At 46.9% G+C, this 16,526-nt stretch overlaps 1 protein-coding gene across 7 annotated transcripts in view; it reads left to right on the forward strand.

Annotated features, from left to right (window-relative positions):
- The window catches only part of LOC147097931 (transcription factor COE2), a 362,047-nt gene that overhangs the window by 8,612 nt on the left and 336,909 nt on the right, over positions 1-16,526 (forward strand). For 4 of the 7 annotated variants that reach the window (XM_085971014.1, XM_085971015.1, XM_085971013.1 and 1 more), the window contains 5 exons: positions 733-851; positions 3,180-3,336; positions 4,668-4,731; positions 5,743-5,798; positions 9,655-9,728. In XM_085971014.1, coding sequence (XP_085827140.1) covers positions 787-851; positions 3,180-3,336; positions 4,668-4,731; positions 5,743-5,798; positions 9,655-9,728 — 416 coding nt within the window. In that variant the 5' untranslated portion in view covers positions 733-786. Of the gene's footprint in view, positions 852-3,179; positions 3,337-4,667; positions 4,732-5,742; positions 5,799-9,654; positions 9,729-16,526 lie in introns of all 7 variants that reach the window. The other 3 variants (XM_085971012.1, XM_085971017.1, XM_085971019.1) reach the window with 1 other exon arrangement.

The following is a 16,526-nucleotide window of genomic DNA, read 5'->3' on the forward strand; positions in this document are numbered from 1 at the left end:
GAATATTTGGATTACGATTGTTTTAACTGACTTTCCACATTCCAGTCCCATATTATGGTAATAATGTGCAGCCTATTGGTGACAGCTGGGAGAAAGGCGTGCATAAATCACATACTTTACCCAATCTGAAAATAGGCAACACTGATCCAAAAAGCATATATGTACAAGGGGCTCCTCCGACACGCCCTCGGAGCTGTCAATTACTGGCGCGGGGCCTCCCGCAGAGGGAATCATTCATTAGATTCAGGGCTTGGCGGAATGGAGCTATAGATGTCAGAGCCGGTGAGAGACTCCCAGGCCCCTCACCTCTGCATCTCCAGCGCCCTGGATTAAGAACATTCAGTGCGTGTGTGTGTGTGTGTGTGTGAGCGCCGATCAATTTCCTCTCGTATTCGGCAAGCAGATGAAGCTTGTTAGCCCGTGATCGATTCTTGGATGGTTTTTGCGCTTGAAGGATGACAGCACCCAGAGGAAAATAAATCTCCCCCCCCAAAAAAACTTCACTGCTAACCGCCTCCGCGAACTCTGTGGCATTGAAGATCTTAGAGAGCAACTTCAGTCTGTATAACTTGAAACGGTGTGAGAGAAGGCACAGCGCTTTCCATTCTGGGATTTCACATTCACTCCAGTCTTGAAGGATTCTGCAATCGAGCTTATATATATATATAATATATATATTTTTTAAAAAGTGTTAATTCTTTACTATTGTTATTTTAAATGTTCGGGATTCAGGAGCACTTACCTAGAGGAGGGCCTGATATCAAAGACAAATCGACTGGCAGTGGAATGGACGCTGTGCGATCTTGGGTCCGGACCGTAGGGGTGGTGGCCGCAAATGTAGCGGCGCAGAGGTACAGTACCAAAACTAAGCGACAGGTTGATTATCAGTTGGAATAATCATTGGCAAAACTGACAACCGCGTTGCAAATTAACCCCCCCCCACCCCCACCCACACCCCACCCCACCCTACCCCCCGCCACCTCCTCTCCCACTCACCCCTTTGCACCGCTTAAAAAACTGCAGAGTCCCCCTTAACTTATAATGACCACTGTAAAAAGCAATGCATTCCCTGCAGTTCTCGACGATTGAAATTCAGCAGAGCAGAAATTATTTAGGACGCAGGCTGCAGTTTAGTGTGTGTGTGGGGTGGGGGGAGAATCAATTTTTAGGAAACTAGGAAACTAGAGCTCCCTTTGCCCCCCCCCCCCCCCACCCCCACTGTGATACAGTTGTTATCCCCAATTGTACTGCACGAGATTGCTAATAATTTTTTTAAAATTGCACCAGTATGTGTTAAATACTGAATTAAAATGCAACGGGGACCGGGCGGTGTTTCACGTTCAGCGTGTATTGTTCCGCACAGCTTAATATAGACAAGGGGCAAAAAAAAGCACATTTAAAATGAATTTTAAAAAAAAGGAAACTTTGATCTCAGAATAGTTGGGTTAGAGTCTTTGGCTCTGTCTCCCGCTTGGTGAATATCCCTCCCAGGGAAAGCAGGAATCGAGGACATCAAAGTGCAGTTGATTATGTTATGAAACAGACACATACCTGAGACGGTCCTACAACTGGAACTGACAACCTGAAATGAACAGTTTTACACATTTAAGAGATAATTATGTCCACACCCAATCTAAAGCAACCGCCCGCACTTGCCAGCGACATTCAGCTTGTTCTGTGCGCTTATTTACAAATATAAAACATGCAGACATCTCAATTCATCCAATAAAGAGATGTCAGGATGTGAATTATTGTATTTTCATTCAATAATATGCTTCCCGGAGAGTTTATAATTTGGAGCAGGGTTTGAAATCAGAATACGCGCAACCCGCCTCCTTTTATCTACCTCGACTCGATTTCAAATGTGAACTCATTTTTGCAAATTTCAAAAAAACAAACAATGAGAACAAATTTGAAGTAAATAAGATCACTGGCACCCCGCTTGCTCTGTAGGCTTGTGCCTAATTATTTACCCAACTCGGTACATTTTCTCTGAGCGAACCGATGCCCTTCAATCTCAGTCACAATAAAGGAATCACTGCCCTTGATTATTAATAGTGTTTAAAGTTCTGCTAGGGGTCTCAATAATTCGGGGTCTCTCTCCCTCCCACACCCTCTGCCTTCCAGCCCGACTCTCAGTCATGCCCTGACTGTACATTTCTGATTTTAATATTCTTAGATTGCATTGTGTTGTCCAGCTCGCTTTTTGGATAGAAACTGTATTTGTCTCTGATACCACTCCCCTGCCGGAGATGACTCTTAAGAATAAATAGATTTAAAGTAATTGGTAGAAGCATTAGAGGGGAGTTGAGGAGAACTTTTTTTCACCCAGAGGGTGGTGGGGTCTGGAACTCACTGCCTGAAAGAGTGGTAGAGACAGACACCCTCACCACATTTAAAAAGTACTTGAATATGCACTTTAAGTGCGGTAACCTACAGGGCTAGGGACCAAGAGCTGGGAAGTGGGATTAGGCTGGAGAGCTCTTTCTCGGCTGGCACAGATACGATGGGCCGAATGGCCTCCTTCTGTGCCGTAAATTTCTATAATTTCTATGAAATACCTTTCCCAGTTACATCTTAATAATTTATTTTAATTTTTTTGCCATAATTGTAATCGGTTGAACCGGTGTACTTACTGTCCTCCGACCTGTTAACCATGTTACTGTTCAGTGATTCTACATACTGGGAAATGACAGTCGTACATCTCAGGTGCTGAATAAGAGCGCGGTTTAGAAGGTCTGTAAAGTTTAGCAGTAAGATATAAATGAAGATAACAGCGCGCGGAACACACAGAAACACAAATTCAGTGGAATCAGTTGCAGAAACAGATTTCCTCGCCATCTCTGTTTATTTCAGCTCACCCCATTGTCTTAATTTTTTTTTTATTTGAACAAAGTTGGCGATTGAAAAGGTGACAAATCCCAGTGTCCGGCCGCGCAACACTGTCCCTCTCTGACTTCTGGTATTGTTGGTAAAGAGGATGGTTTGTCTTGTACTTTGCCATCAAGTTGGCAGCGGCTCTTGTGCCTTGTATGCACCTGGTTTGGTAAATGGCCACGAACGAGAATGGTGCCGGCGATTACTGTGTCTGCATGCCGTTTGTTTTTTGGGGGAAGTTGTTCAGTGTCTCTCTCTCTCTCTCTCTCTCTCTCTCTCTCTCCTCTTCTGTCTCTCCTCAGCGGCGTGGCTCTGGCCAGAGCTCACTTCGAGAAACAGCCTCCGTCCAACTTAAGAAAGTCCAATTTCTTCCACTTTGTCCTGGCGCTGTATGACAGGCAAGGGCAGCCCGTGGAGATCGAGAGGACCACTTTCACCGACTTCGTGGAGAAAGACTTGGTAAGTCAATGAGGGCATCTCAACTGAGCGGTGGTGGGGGGGGGGGGGGATAAATAAAAGCTGGCGTTGGGCATCGGGGTGGCAATTGTGTGAGAGGTTTGTTTTTAACTAAAGGAGCGAGCTGTTTCCCCGGGAAATGCCAGCAGGTTTCACGTTTAGCACATTAAACAAACCACATACTCCAAATGTGCCCACCCCACGACAAGCCCCCTCCGCCTGCGGTTCAATCCAATAAATGCCCCTTTTTCTCCCCAAGTGTCAGACCTTTCAGATATAATAATAATCATCTTGCTGCCTGAAAGACTGATTGCGATTAAAATATTGAGCCGCTCGCCCAGAAGTAGTTCAGCGCCTGGTTGGAATTTGCTCTGGGATGATAACTCCACTCAGCTCTCTCCCCCTTCCCGCTACAGGTGCGTTTTATCGATCGCTTTGCGCTATACCATCCTCTGATCAAAAAGTCTGATCCGCTCCTGTTTCCTAACCCCTGTACCTGCCGCTTCCCCCGTTTCATTCAGTTCAGCGAGTTTCCCCGGACTAGGAATCCCCCCTCCCTCCCCCGGTTCGCGCGGAAACTGAGTGTCGATTTGTGCAGGGCTGGAATTACTTACCCGGGGAAAGGAGCAAGACACGGAGGTGCAGGCACAGTCGGTGAACTTGGGCATTTTGTTAATTGTTAAGGATATCAGTCATCCTTCCTCTGCTGGTCTCAACAAGCACCGGGAGTGGGATATTGCCCCTTGGATAATGATGAGATACAAATTATTATTTTTGCAGTGAAGATAATTTGTTGGAATTGGCAGATTGGGTTGGGGGAAACTAGGAGTTTCAATACTCAGCCCTGGGAATTCGCTGTTGAGACATTTAGTTAACCGGAATCAAACTCTCGACTGTGATTTTTATTTAAAAAAACGGATGTTATTTTGCCCAACTTTATCTAACTGGGAATCTACCGCTCCCGGTCCTGGTCAGTTTCACATCAGTTCAAAACCCGATTTAAAAGGAATACAATGTTATTAAATCACACAATTGCACTCCAGCGCTTTACTGGGGTATCAAAAGCTACACTTTGAAAGATTTCTTATTAATACTGATTCTAAGGGCCCCTCTTTTCCCTTTGGGGGTCACTCCGTCGATGTTACATTAGAATGAAACTGTTAGAGTCGCGGCTTGAATTACTGCACGAAATGAACCCGAATTAAGTGGAATTTTAATCCAGAAAAGGCTCCCGAATGATTTATCTTTGCAATGCCTCGGCATGTCCTGGTTAATGAAATAACAGACGAGGGTGGAATGGATGCCCGCAAAACTATTTGAAATCTCTCTTTCAGGAACCGGGAAACGATAAAACCAACAACGGGACCCACTACAAACTGCAGCTGCTCTACAGCAACGGTAAGGCCCGCCCTGGATGTCCCGCGATTAGCCCGGGGGCCACGAGTTCCTCGGTTTCCTCCCGGTAGCCGCGTCCTAAAATGCCCTTGCGGAACTTTTCTTTACTCTGGGCACGGTGTGTGTGTGCAAGGCAAGTGCTGAGCGCCACCCTGCGCTGCACAGGGCGACCGGAGCAACTTGATTTAGTTAAACTGCGGTGGGGGAAGGGGGCGAGAGTATTTTAAACACTTGCCCAAACCTCCAGCTCCAAGGGACAGTGCAGTCGCTGGGATCCAACAAGAAAACTGACGGCGGGAGGCTCGGGCGATTCCACGTTTGCTCTAAGATAGAAATAACAACAGCAATTGCTGGAAAAACTCAGCAGGTCAGGCAACATCCGTGGAGAGAAATTTGAGTTGACGTTTCGGGTCGAAACCGATAGAAAGATAAAAAGGGTTTATGATTTATCTCCTCCTCCTATCTAACACTGAGGACATCTTGGGAAAAGACTGGCACACAAACAGCATCAGTCTGATCAGAATAACTCCCAATAAAAGCGACCGTACCAGGGATTTAATTATAAATTATATTCAAAAGCTTATTTCTAGAAGGGGAGGCGCCAGAGTTTCTCCAAAGGTCGCGCCGTGTAGTAATTGTAAACTAGTTCATTCATTGTTTCTATAAATTCACGTAACTTTTTTTTAATGAATGGAATGGGAGAGCTTGTCGAGGCCTATGCACGGGATAGAAAAGGTAACTTCTGAGCACCAGGGCAAAGAGACGTGGAACAAACTGATAGCAGGTTAAGCAGTGATTTCAGAAAGCTCTTGATCTCAATCCCCGGGATCACCCGGGTTAGCACAATGCAGGCACACACACACACTCGCGAGTCCTCCCAGATACAGTTAAATACTGTGTGATTGTCCAGATAATAGCCGTCTCTTTGCTGCCCGTTTTCTGTTCCGTCAGTCGCAAATGATATAAAAAAAGTCGAAGTGTATTTTTTGCTGCTAACGTGTTGCTCTGGTGCAGGTGTGCGAACGGAGCAAGACCTGTACGTGCGACTCATCGATTCTGTGACCAAACAGGTAGGGGCATTGATTGTCTGTCACTCTCTGTGATCGGTCACACTCTCAGTGTTACGGGTAGCCCTCCTAATGTGTGTTGATACTATTCGGAAGGCAATTGAGTGGAAGTGACATGGAACGGCAGCAGCGCAAGGCCATGTCGACTCCCCTCCTTTCCGAATCGTGCCCCTTATTAAAAGCCTGGGTCCCACAACACAACGCAGGCGGAGGACATTACCGACCCAGTGTTGTAGCCAGGAGCCCTGGTAAGGAGGGGATTGAAAGGGCTGAAGACCCTCCTTCATCATGTCACCGCGTGACCTGCAAGGAAAAGACTATTTAATTACAAACATGATTACTTACAAACTGATCAATCCCAAATTTGACATTTTGCAACTAACAAATTGCCATTTTGGTTCAATGATTCCCGCAAATCACAATCCAAAATATAAAGATTGCCACCCCTCCCCCAGAGATGGTTGTAAATTGGACCACACTTGGAACATACAGACAAATTATGAATTGATTTGCAGCTTAGTCTTCACCTCTGTCACTCAGAGTCCTTTTAATAACTGATTAAAGTTTGGCGTTGAACTTTATTTTTTTTGCTATTTATTCTATGGAAGGAACAACAGAAAACTTCCCAGTGGCTCCTGCACTGCTCAATGTGTAACTGAGAAAGAAAGACTTGCATTTCTATAGCGCCTTTCACAACCACAGGATGTCCCAAAGCGCTTTACAGCCAATGAAGTACTTGTTGAAGTGTAGTCACTGTTGTAATGTAGGAAACGCGGCAGCCAATTTGCGCACAGCAAGATCCCACAAACAGCAATGTGATAATGACCGGATAATCTGTTTTAGTGATGTTGGTTGAGGGATAAATATTGGCCAGGACACCGGGGAGAACTCCCCTGCTCTTCTTCGAAATAGTGCCGTGGGATCCCTGAGACAGTTTTAACGTCTCATCCGAAGACGGCACCTCCGACGGTGCGGCGCTCCCTCAGCACTGCACTGGAGTGTCAGCCTAGGTGTTTGTATTCAAGTCTCTAGAGTGGGACTTGAACCCACAACCTTCGGGGTCAGAGGCGAGGGTGCTGCCCACTGAGCCACGGCTATAAAGGCAGACTGGTCTGTGCCGAATTAGTTGATCTCTGGGAGGTCATGCAGGTGCTACAGGTGATCGCAGAACCCAAGGCTAGGAAGTGGAAAAAGTCAGCCACTCTTGATTACTATTCAGCGACTCCTGCTAGAAAGTTTGCTTGTATAGGCAGAATCAGGCTCAGCTGCGACACCCTCCATGCTCAAAAGGCCTGTTAACATTGTCTCGGCTCACTCTTAGGCAAGGTACTGAAGGGTACAGTCTTCAGCAGGTGCAGTACTGTACACCAACTGGAGGCAACGCTTTTAGAAGAGACGGGAAGACAATTGGAGAAAGGGATATTGTACAGTGAGATACACAGTGAACATCAGAGTCTGGTGGTTCATGGAAAATAAATGTGCTGGCGTGGCAGAAATGTTAGGTGAACTATAGATGACCGGTATCCTAATACATATTGTATTTACACAGTAAGTGTCACTGATAGTTTGGAATTTGTAATTGGTGTGAAGTGATGCAAACATGGTAGACCTTCATTTTAACTTGTTTATATATTTGGTGAATTTTTTGTGCTGGAGGAATGGAAAACACTCCCATTTTTTGCCCCTCGTGTCAATGTCAATCATTCCCGGGACAAATACGGCATTGCTTTGGTGCAGAGAAAAGTTCCCTCTACTCTGTTCCCAACAATGCCTAACTTCCCAAGCACACACACCCTCCTGTAACACTAGGGTGAATTTCTCCCATTTCCTCTGCCGGCCAGGCCCGCAGCCTCTCTTGAGTGAGATTGGCACTTTTTGAAAAAAACCTATGCCCGCTCTTGTGATGTTGGCTCATATCCACCGGGAACTGAGCTGAGACTCCCCCAAACCTATTTCACTTGGGACCCTTAAAGCCAACAGACAGGCGGATCTCATTTCACTTGGGGATGGTTGCTGCAGCTGACAGCCAGAGGAAATTTTCATCCCGTCAGTCTGGGCTGAATTGGAACCCAGGTCTCCGAGGTGAAGGGATAGTGTCTAACCCACTGCAGCACCTAGTCCCCTAAGTCTTTGATACATTTAGCAGCTGTGCACATTATCCCGTGACGTCAATGCATGAAGAAAAAGTTCCGCTAAGCTGCTCAAGGGAAGCATTAACAACCGAGTGTAAACCACGGATCCATAAGTTTGGAATGGTGATAGATTTCTAACTCTAATCCATGTATTAATTTTACTTTATTAAGAACACAAATCTAAAGAGCTTGCATTGTCACATAAATCTAGGCTGACGCTCCAGTGCAGTACTGAGGGAGTGCTGCACTGTCGGAGGTGCCGTCTTTCGGATGAGACATTAAACCGAGGCCCCGTCTGCTCTCTCAGGTGGACATAAAAGATCCCATGGCCACTATTTTGAAGAAGAGCAGGGGGAGTTCTCCCCGGTGTCCTGGACAATATTAATTCCTCAATCAACATCACTAAAAACAGATTATCTGGTCATTATCACATTGCTGTTTGTGGGAGCTTGCTGTGCGCAAACTGGCTGCCGTATTTCCTATATTACAACAGTGATTACATTTCCAAAATAAAAGTTCTTCATTGGCTGTAAAGCGCTTTGGGAGACCCTGAGGTCATGAAAGGCGCTACATAAATGCAAGTCTTCCTCTTTTTTTACTTTATAAGGAATTGGTCAGGCGCCCTCATGTCACTAAATAATTGGAAAGATGTCATTGGCACTGAGAGGGATAAGAGGCAGACAGTCAAAATTATTCCAGGTGTCAGGAAATTTAAGTTTTGAGAAGAAGTTAAGGAAGTTGGGCTTGTGTTCTTTGGCAAAGAGAGTTTAAAGTGAGTCAAGTTAAGTTTTCAAGATTATAAAGAGAATTGAAAAAGTTGATTCTTGTAAACTGTTCACTGCCGTGAAGGACTCAAATGCCAGGGACACAAGTTAGGAGGGAGGTCAGGCAGGACATGTTAACCCAAAGGATAACTGAGCTTTGGACCAGGTTACCAGGGAAGGACCTTGAAATAGACAAAGAGACAATTAGACAAAAGCGAAATACTGCGGATGCTGGAAATCTGAAATAAAAACAGAAAATGCTGGAAATGCTCAGCAGGTCAGGCAGCATCTGTGGAGAGAGACACAGAGTTAACGTTTCAGGTCAATGACCCTTCGTCAGAACTGGAAAAAGCTGGAGATGGAACAGGTTTTAAGCAAGTGTTGGGGGAGGGGAGGAAAGAACAAAAGGGAAGGTCTGTGATAGGATGGAAGGCGGGAGAGATTGAGAGACATTAAGGGATGGTGCAAGGCAAAGGGGATGGTAATGGGACAAGTTAAGAAACAAAAGATGGATCTAGATGAAGTGTAATAAAATAAATCAAATGAATGGGGAAAAAAAAGAAAAAAAGGGGCAGGGGTTATGGTCTGAAATTGTTGAACTCTTGGTTGAGTGCAGAAGGCTATAAATTGCCTAATGGAAAGATGAGGTGCTGTTCCTCGAGCTTACGTTGAGCTTCATTGGAACAGTGTACGAGGCCGAGGATGGAGAGGTCAGAGTGGGAGTGGAGTGGGGAATTAAAGTGACAGGCGACCGGAAGCTCGGGGTCCCCCTTACGGACTGAATGACAATTAGAGACAATTAGATGTATTTCTGGAAAGAGAAGGGCTTGAAGGATCTGGTGAGAAGATGGTTTGGAGGGGTTGATGTGCTGGTCCAGTCCAATGGGCTTTTCCTGTTCCTAATGTTCTTCACCTTCTATGTGTTTCTGAGGTTACCAACCATTCTCTAACTTTTCCTTGCAGCCGATAATCTACGAGGGTCAAAATAAAAACCCAGAAATGTGCCGGGTGCTTCTCACACATGAAGTCATGTGCAGGTAAGGAATGGCCATTGGCAGGTCAGCCGCTCGTTCTCTTGTACTTTCCTTACGACGTGCTTCTAATCATTCCCTATAATCTGGAATGATTCTGGACCCATTCCAGGCACACAATGGCAGGCTTTTGGGCTAAGGCATACTGCCGTTTTGCTGAGTCTAACCTGGGTGGGGAAATGTTAGCAAATACTGTGGACCAATTATCACACTGTGACGGTGGGGGACACGGTTTAGAGACAAGGGCCCCTTAAGCTGATTTAATTTAAAGTTTCTGATTTATGCATTAATGTGTATATGTGTGTGGGGGTCATCTCAGACTTTATAGTCGAATAAGGCAATGGCATCGTGTAGGCCATTCTGCAATCCACTTGGGGCTGTGGGAGCCCCTACTCAAACTGACTTGCAGCTGACCCACAACAAAGTACAAATTGGAGCAGAATGAAATTGTTGTATTTGATTTCTTCTGGGGGTCGTTTTAACCTGCCTGGCGGGAAGCTGATGGGATCAGACTGGGCACCCGTTGATTCAATGGAAAGTAAAAGCAGGCGGACTGTAAAACAGGCACCCGCTCCGATCCTGTCAGATTCCTGCCAGGCGCATTAGGTTAACATTAACCCACCCCACTCACCACCCGCCAATTCAGTCTTGGCCAACCCAGGAGGAAATCCAGTTGTACTGCACCATTTGAAACTGCATCTTGAAATGATTTCAGAACTAATTTCAGTTTCAGTAGAAGATTATAACTACGTTAGACATTATTAGAAGTCCTGTGCCATTATCTAGTATTCCATTCCCTTGCGTGCAGATGTAGAGTGAACGTGTAAAGCTCCTTAACTTCCTTTAGTCTTCCCTTCCTCTGACAGTCTACGGGCTTTAAACCTTATGCTTTGCATCACCGAACCATTAGTTCCGGATTTACATTGTCTTCTTTTTTACTCTTTTTATTTTGGTGGTATTTCGGGCCTTAGGCCTTCGACCTATAAAATCTTTCCAGGACTTTCTGCCTTCTAATCTCCATCATTTGCTAATTGCAGCGTTCCTCTGTGTCTTCTGTAGCCACCGCTGTCAATAGGATAGAGAGAAAGAGGAGGCTAACATTGTAGTGCAGCAAAGAATCATAGAAGTTTACGGCATAGAGGGAGGCCATTCAGCCCATCGTGTCTGTGCCGGCCAACAAAGAGCTATCCACCCTAATCTCACTTTCTAGCTCTTGGTCCATAGCCCTGCAGGTTACGGCGCTTCAAGTACATATCCAAGTACTTTTTAAATGCGATGAGGGTTTCTGCCTCTACCACCCTTTCAGGCAGTGAGGTCCAGACCCCCACCACCCTCTGGGTGAAAAAAGTTCTCCTCAAATCCCCTCTAATCCTTCTACCAACTACTTTAAATCCGTGCCTCCTGGTTATTGACCCCTCTGCTAAGGGAAATTGGTCCTTCCTATCCACTCTATCTAAGCCCCTCATAACTTTATGAAGTGAAGCCATGCGTCGGAGATGTTTGCCAGTGTAATCACTGACCTGAGCTGAGTTGGCTGATCAGAGCTTGGGGGGGTAACAGTACAACAATTGGCCTCGGACACTGGGCTGGGGAGAGGAACAAGTATCTGCCAGGGTTCCACACGTGTGAATAGATGTGATCAGCCCAAGATCCACTACCCGGTTACCTTTATTTCCCTGACACCTCCCGACCCGATTAAAAGGAACACCAGAAGGTTTCTGAAAATCTTTGGAGCCAAGGATGTATCTCTCCCGATGGCTCAGTTTGAAAATATGCCACCCAGTGTGGCACTGAACCGTGCACATTCTGAAGGTCCCGGGTGCGATCAGTGCTGAATTAGTCAATCGCAGTTGAGGCATCAGTCATTTTTATTATTCAATCACGGGCTGTGGGTGTCGCTGGCGAGGCCGGCATTTATTGCCCATCCCTAATGGCCCTGGAGAAGGTGGTGGTGAGCCGCCTTCTTGAACCGCTGCAGTCCGTGCGGTGGAGGTGCTCCCACAGTGCCGGTAGGGAGGGGGTTCCAGGGATGGTCACTACAGCGCTCCAATCGATCGAGGGGACAAATCAGCCTGGGTTCCTGCTCCTGGTCACTGTCCAGCAACTCCTGCTAAAGATGCATGCGTGCGTGTGCCCCGTGTTAGTGAGCAGAGGTGGTGGCTGTTGTAGCAGAAGAGCCAACCAAGACGGTCTAGATTCACACAGGAAGAACGACCCCTTGGGTTGCGGCACCACAGGTGTGCCTTTGCCCGCCAGCACCTTCGGGAAAGGAGAAAATTGCAGAAAAACAAAGGCAAAGGGGCGAGGCGCACTCCCAGAATCAAGAAAACACAACTCCGAATTTCACCATGCCTCAGCTCCCCCACTGTATTGATGTGAAAGTCAAAAATTATAATTCACAGGTGCAAAATAGCATTTAATGATGTGAGGCAGTGTTGCGGAACTCATTGGCGGCATGCTGCAGCCCAATCAGGTGTCGTGCACCCAGCAAACAAACAGAGCGGCTCCTGCTCTCCGGGGGAAGGTCTGTGCCAGGTGCTGGGAGACAGACCTCTGTCTGAACCACACACACAGCCTGGCACCTGGGACGATATTTCACAGAACTTTCGCTCCCCAGAGTGTCAGAAGACCCGGTTTCAATGTAAGATGATATCACTTGACTGTGCTGCTTTGATGCAATATTCGAGGGTGTTTCCGCGGGAGTGGCCGCAACACGCTGGCCGCTCTGCCACGTGGAAGGTGTGCAGGCTCCTTGCAGGCTAGGCTTGTGTCCGCTGGAATTTAGAAGAGTAAGAGGTGACTTGATTGAAACATATAAGATCCTGAGGGGTCTGGACAGGGTGGATGTGGAGAGGATGTTTCCTCTTGTGGGAGAATCTAGAACTAGGGGTCACTGTTTAAAAATAAGGGGTCGCCCATTTAAGACAGAGATGAGGAGAATTTTTTTCTCTCAGAGGGTCGTGAGTCTTTGGAACTCTCTTCCTCAGAGGGCGGTGGAAGCAGAGTCTTTGAATATTTTTAAGGCAGAGGTAGATAGATTCTTGGTAAGCAAGGGGGTGAAAGATTATCAGAGGGTAGGCGGGAATGTGGAGTAATCAGATTAGCCATTGAATGGCGGAGCAGGCTCGGGGGGGCCGAGTGACCTACTCCTGCTCCTAATTTGTATGTTCGTATGTATCTTCCACATACGGTTCCTCACTGCTGCCCACAGTATCTCTCACTGTGCCAACTTTCCTCTGAGTCAGGGGGCTCTGGATGCAACCTTCTCTCCGGGGCTCAGCACAGTATCTGGGCTGACACTGCAGTGCAGGACTGAGGGGGTGCAGCATTGCCGGAGGTGCCGCCCTTCAGGTGGGAGGTTGATCCAAAAGCCCTGCTTGTCCCAGTAGTTCAGGTGGATGTTGACTATCCCACGGCGCTATATGAAGAGGAGCAGGAAGTTCTCTCGGGTGCCCTGGTCAACAGACCTCCCTCAACCAACAGTATCAAAGTGGTCATCTTATCTCATTGTCGCTTTTGTGCGATCTTGCCACATGCAAAATGGTGGTTGCATTTTCCTACGTTTCAACAGCTGTTGCACTTCAGTCGTTCTATGAAAACTCCCCTTTATTGAGCCCAAGCCCAGGGAGTGGTTTGGAAATGTTGGTGCCGAGCCGAGTTCAGGGTGAGGTGACCTGCGAGAAGTGCCCCCAAACACTGAACCTTTGTGTGATCCCTCGGTGTGGTTCAGGCCACTCTTTCCCCCCCGCCTCTTGATTTCACCCCCATCCTCCCGCTTGACTCCCGACTCTCCAGGCCCCTCCCGGCTGCACTCCAGCTAGTCACGGCTCTCTGTGGCGGGCGGTCGGGCGATGTCACCGAGCCGGTGATGCCGTGGAGCGGGAAATTCAAATCTCTGAACTCCCGAGCTGCTAGAGGTAGCGCTGGGACGAGGACTCTCTGATTTCGGGAGACCCTTGCTGAAAGCGGGAAGGTTGGGAATCCTATCTCGCACTCGCCACCAAAAATCTTAGTGATCAGGAAATTCTCGCTGATGTTTCCCTTTCCTAGCCTAGGAGCGTACAGACCAATTATAGCCTCCCAACCTCTGCCCCCAGTGCTCAGTTAATTCAACACATACCAGACGTGGGACATGGGATCTTGCTGGTCTGTATAGCTCAGTGATGCATTTACTCATAAAGGTATCAAGCGAGCTGGCGTGTTCAATTTCTAAAATTCCCAAGTCCAATCAGTATAGGCAAAATTAAAAAATAAGGGCTAGCGCAGAGTGACTGGAAAATCAGGGCCGAGAATTGGTCTCCAATTGCAGACAAGCTTGTAGCCTTCAGGATCGTGGGAGGGAGGATCATAAGAACAGAAGAAATAGGAGGAGTTGGCCATTCGGCCCTTCAAGCCTGCTCCGCCATTCAATAAGATCATGGCCGATCTCCCACCTCAACTCCACTTTCCCGCACTATCCCCATATCCCTTGATTCCCCTAGAGTCCAACAATCTATCACCCTCAGTCTTGAATATACTCAACAACTGAGCATCCACAGCCCTCTGGGGTAGAGAATTCCAAAGATTCACAACCCTCTGAGTGAAGAAATTTCTCCTCATCTCAGTCCTAAATGGCCGACCCCTTATTCTGAGACTGTGACCCCTGTGTTCTAGACACTCCAGCCAGGGGAAACAATCTCTCAGCATCTACCCTGTCAAGCCCTCTAAGAATTTTATATGTTTCAATAAGATCACCTCTCATTCTTCTAAACTCTAGGGAACATAAGGAAGGACAAGGTAGGAGGTGTGAGCAGATATGAAGAATTAGAGGGAGGAGGGAATGTGAGGGGCAACTATGAGATTTGGAGTTAGGGTTTAGAGTGGAACATAACTATTGTCCTCTTGTCCAACTCATGGTTGCCCCTCTATCCAAGACTCTGCTCTTTCATTTTCTTCTGGTTTCTCTGACGAGCGTCACTCATTACTGGTAACCTTTAAACTGTGTTGACCTTTGAACCTCTTTGTCATTAACATCTGCTAAAAGAATTCTGTAACAATTCCAAAATTCTGAGAATTGCAAAGTTTGAAAACTGTACAAAACAAGATAACATTCTTGTATTCTCAAAAGAATATATACAGAAAAATGCCTTTTCATTATTTATGAAACTTTCTTTCCCTTGGTTCCTTTTCCTCAAATGCATTGATTTCAAAATCCTTGTCTCTGTTTACAAATTCCTCCACAGCCTTCCAGCCTACCTATTCCAGCCCCACTGAATATATTTAAGAAGGAGATAGGTAGATTTCTAGACACAAGGGGCATGGGGAGAGAGTGGGAATATGGTATTGAGATAGAGGATCAGCCATGATCATATTGAATGGCGGAGCAGGCTCGAAGGGCCGAATGGCCGACTCCTGCTCCTAATTTTTTCTATAGCCTGATGTCTGGGCTCATCGCCACTCTTCTGACTCTGCTCTATGGTGTGGTCCCCCCTCCCCTCTACTCCAAGACTGTTGACGTAGCCTTCAGCTACCAAACCCTGCACACTTCCATAGAATTGATAGAATCGCAGAAACTTACAGCACAGAAGGAGGCCACTCGGCCCGTCGTGCCTGCGCTGGCTCTTTGAAAGAGCAGTCGTGCTTAGTCCCACCGCCCCCTGCCCCCCACCCCCCCGCTTTTTGTCCATAACCCTGTGAGTTCCTCATCCTCAAGAACCCGTCCAACTCCCTTTTAAAATTATTGATGAGATCAGCTTCCTCCACCTTTTCAGGTGGAGCTTCCCAGATCCCAACAACTCTGAGTGAAAACGTTTCTCCTTATCCCCTCTCCAGATGTATTTCCAATGATTTTGAATCTAGTTATTGGCCCACTCGCCAGGGAGAATATATTTTCCTGGTTTACTCTATCAAAACCTCTCATCATCTTGAAAACCTCGATTAGGTCGCCTCTTACCCTTCTCTGTTCCAAGGAGAACGGCCCTAACTTTTCCAACCTCTCCTCATCCCTTCCCGAACCTCCAACTGAGATTGGCTCAACCAGGGAATAAAACCAGGGGCCTTGCAGCCATCAGGTGGTGCCTTTACTCCCTGAGCCATCAGGTCAGCAGTGATAAATAGACGTGAATGAAACTACATTCTGGAACTTCAAGCTACACTGTTACTAGCCAGCAGCGCACGGTACCGATTATAGAAAAATATTAACCACACTTCCAAAGCTTCCTCAAAACCTACCGCTTTGATCATCACCTCCCCGGCCCTCCTCAGAACTCCTGCTCCGTGACTGTGCAACAATTAAAGGCACAATCTAATTTCAATTTGCTGTTTACTGCCTCTTCACTCCCCTACTGCAACGTCAGGGTTGGGGCTACTGCCAAGGCCTCTGTGGTTGCCAGGAGACGCTGGTGGAGGCCTGGCAGTATCACATGGTATCCGCCCTGTGACTCTTCCCTTCCTGGAGGAGAAACTTTGCATCTCTGCATCTGTGGCCCACTCTCCTGCACAGCCTGACTGGAATTTGGCACTGTCCGCATAATCGTGTATTCTGCCAAAGTACGCAACATGCCACAACAGTCACCAGCCCCTCAATACAACTTTACAATCATTTCAACAACTTGTATTTATATAGCGCCTTTAACATAGTAAAACACCCCAAGGCACTTCACAGGAGCGATTATCAAACAAAATTTGACACCGAGCCACATAAGGAGATATTAGGACAGATGACCAAAAGCTTGGTCATAGAGGTAGGTTTTAAAGGAGCGTCTTAAAGGAGGAGAGAGAGAGGCGGAGAGGTTTAGGGAGGGAATTCCAGAGCTTAGGGTCAAG

Source organism: Somniosus microcephalus, chromosome 30 (assembly GCF_052327205.1).
Source record: "Somniosus microcephalus isolate GS21.2 chromosome 30, FLI_Smic_1.0, whole genome shotgun sequence".
Taxonomy (NCBI): domain Eukaryota; kingdom Metazoa; phylum Chordata; class Chondrichthyes; order Squaliformes; family Somniosidae; genus Somniosus; species Somniosus microcephalus.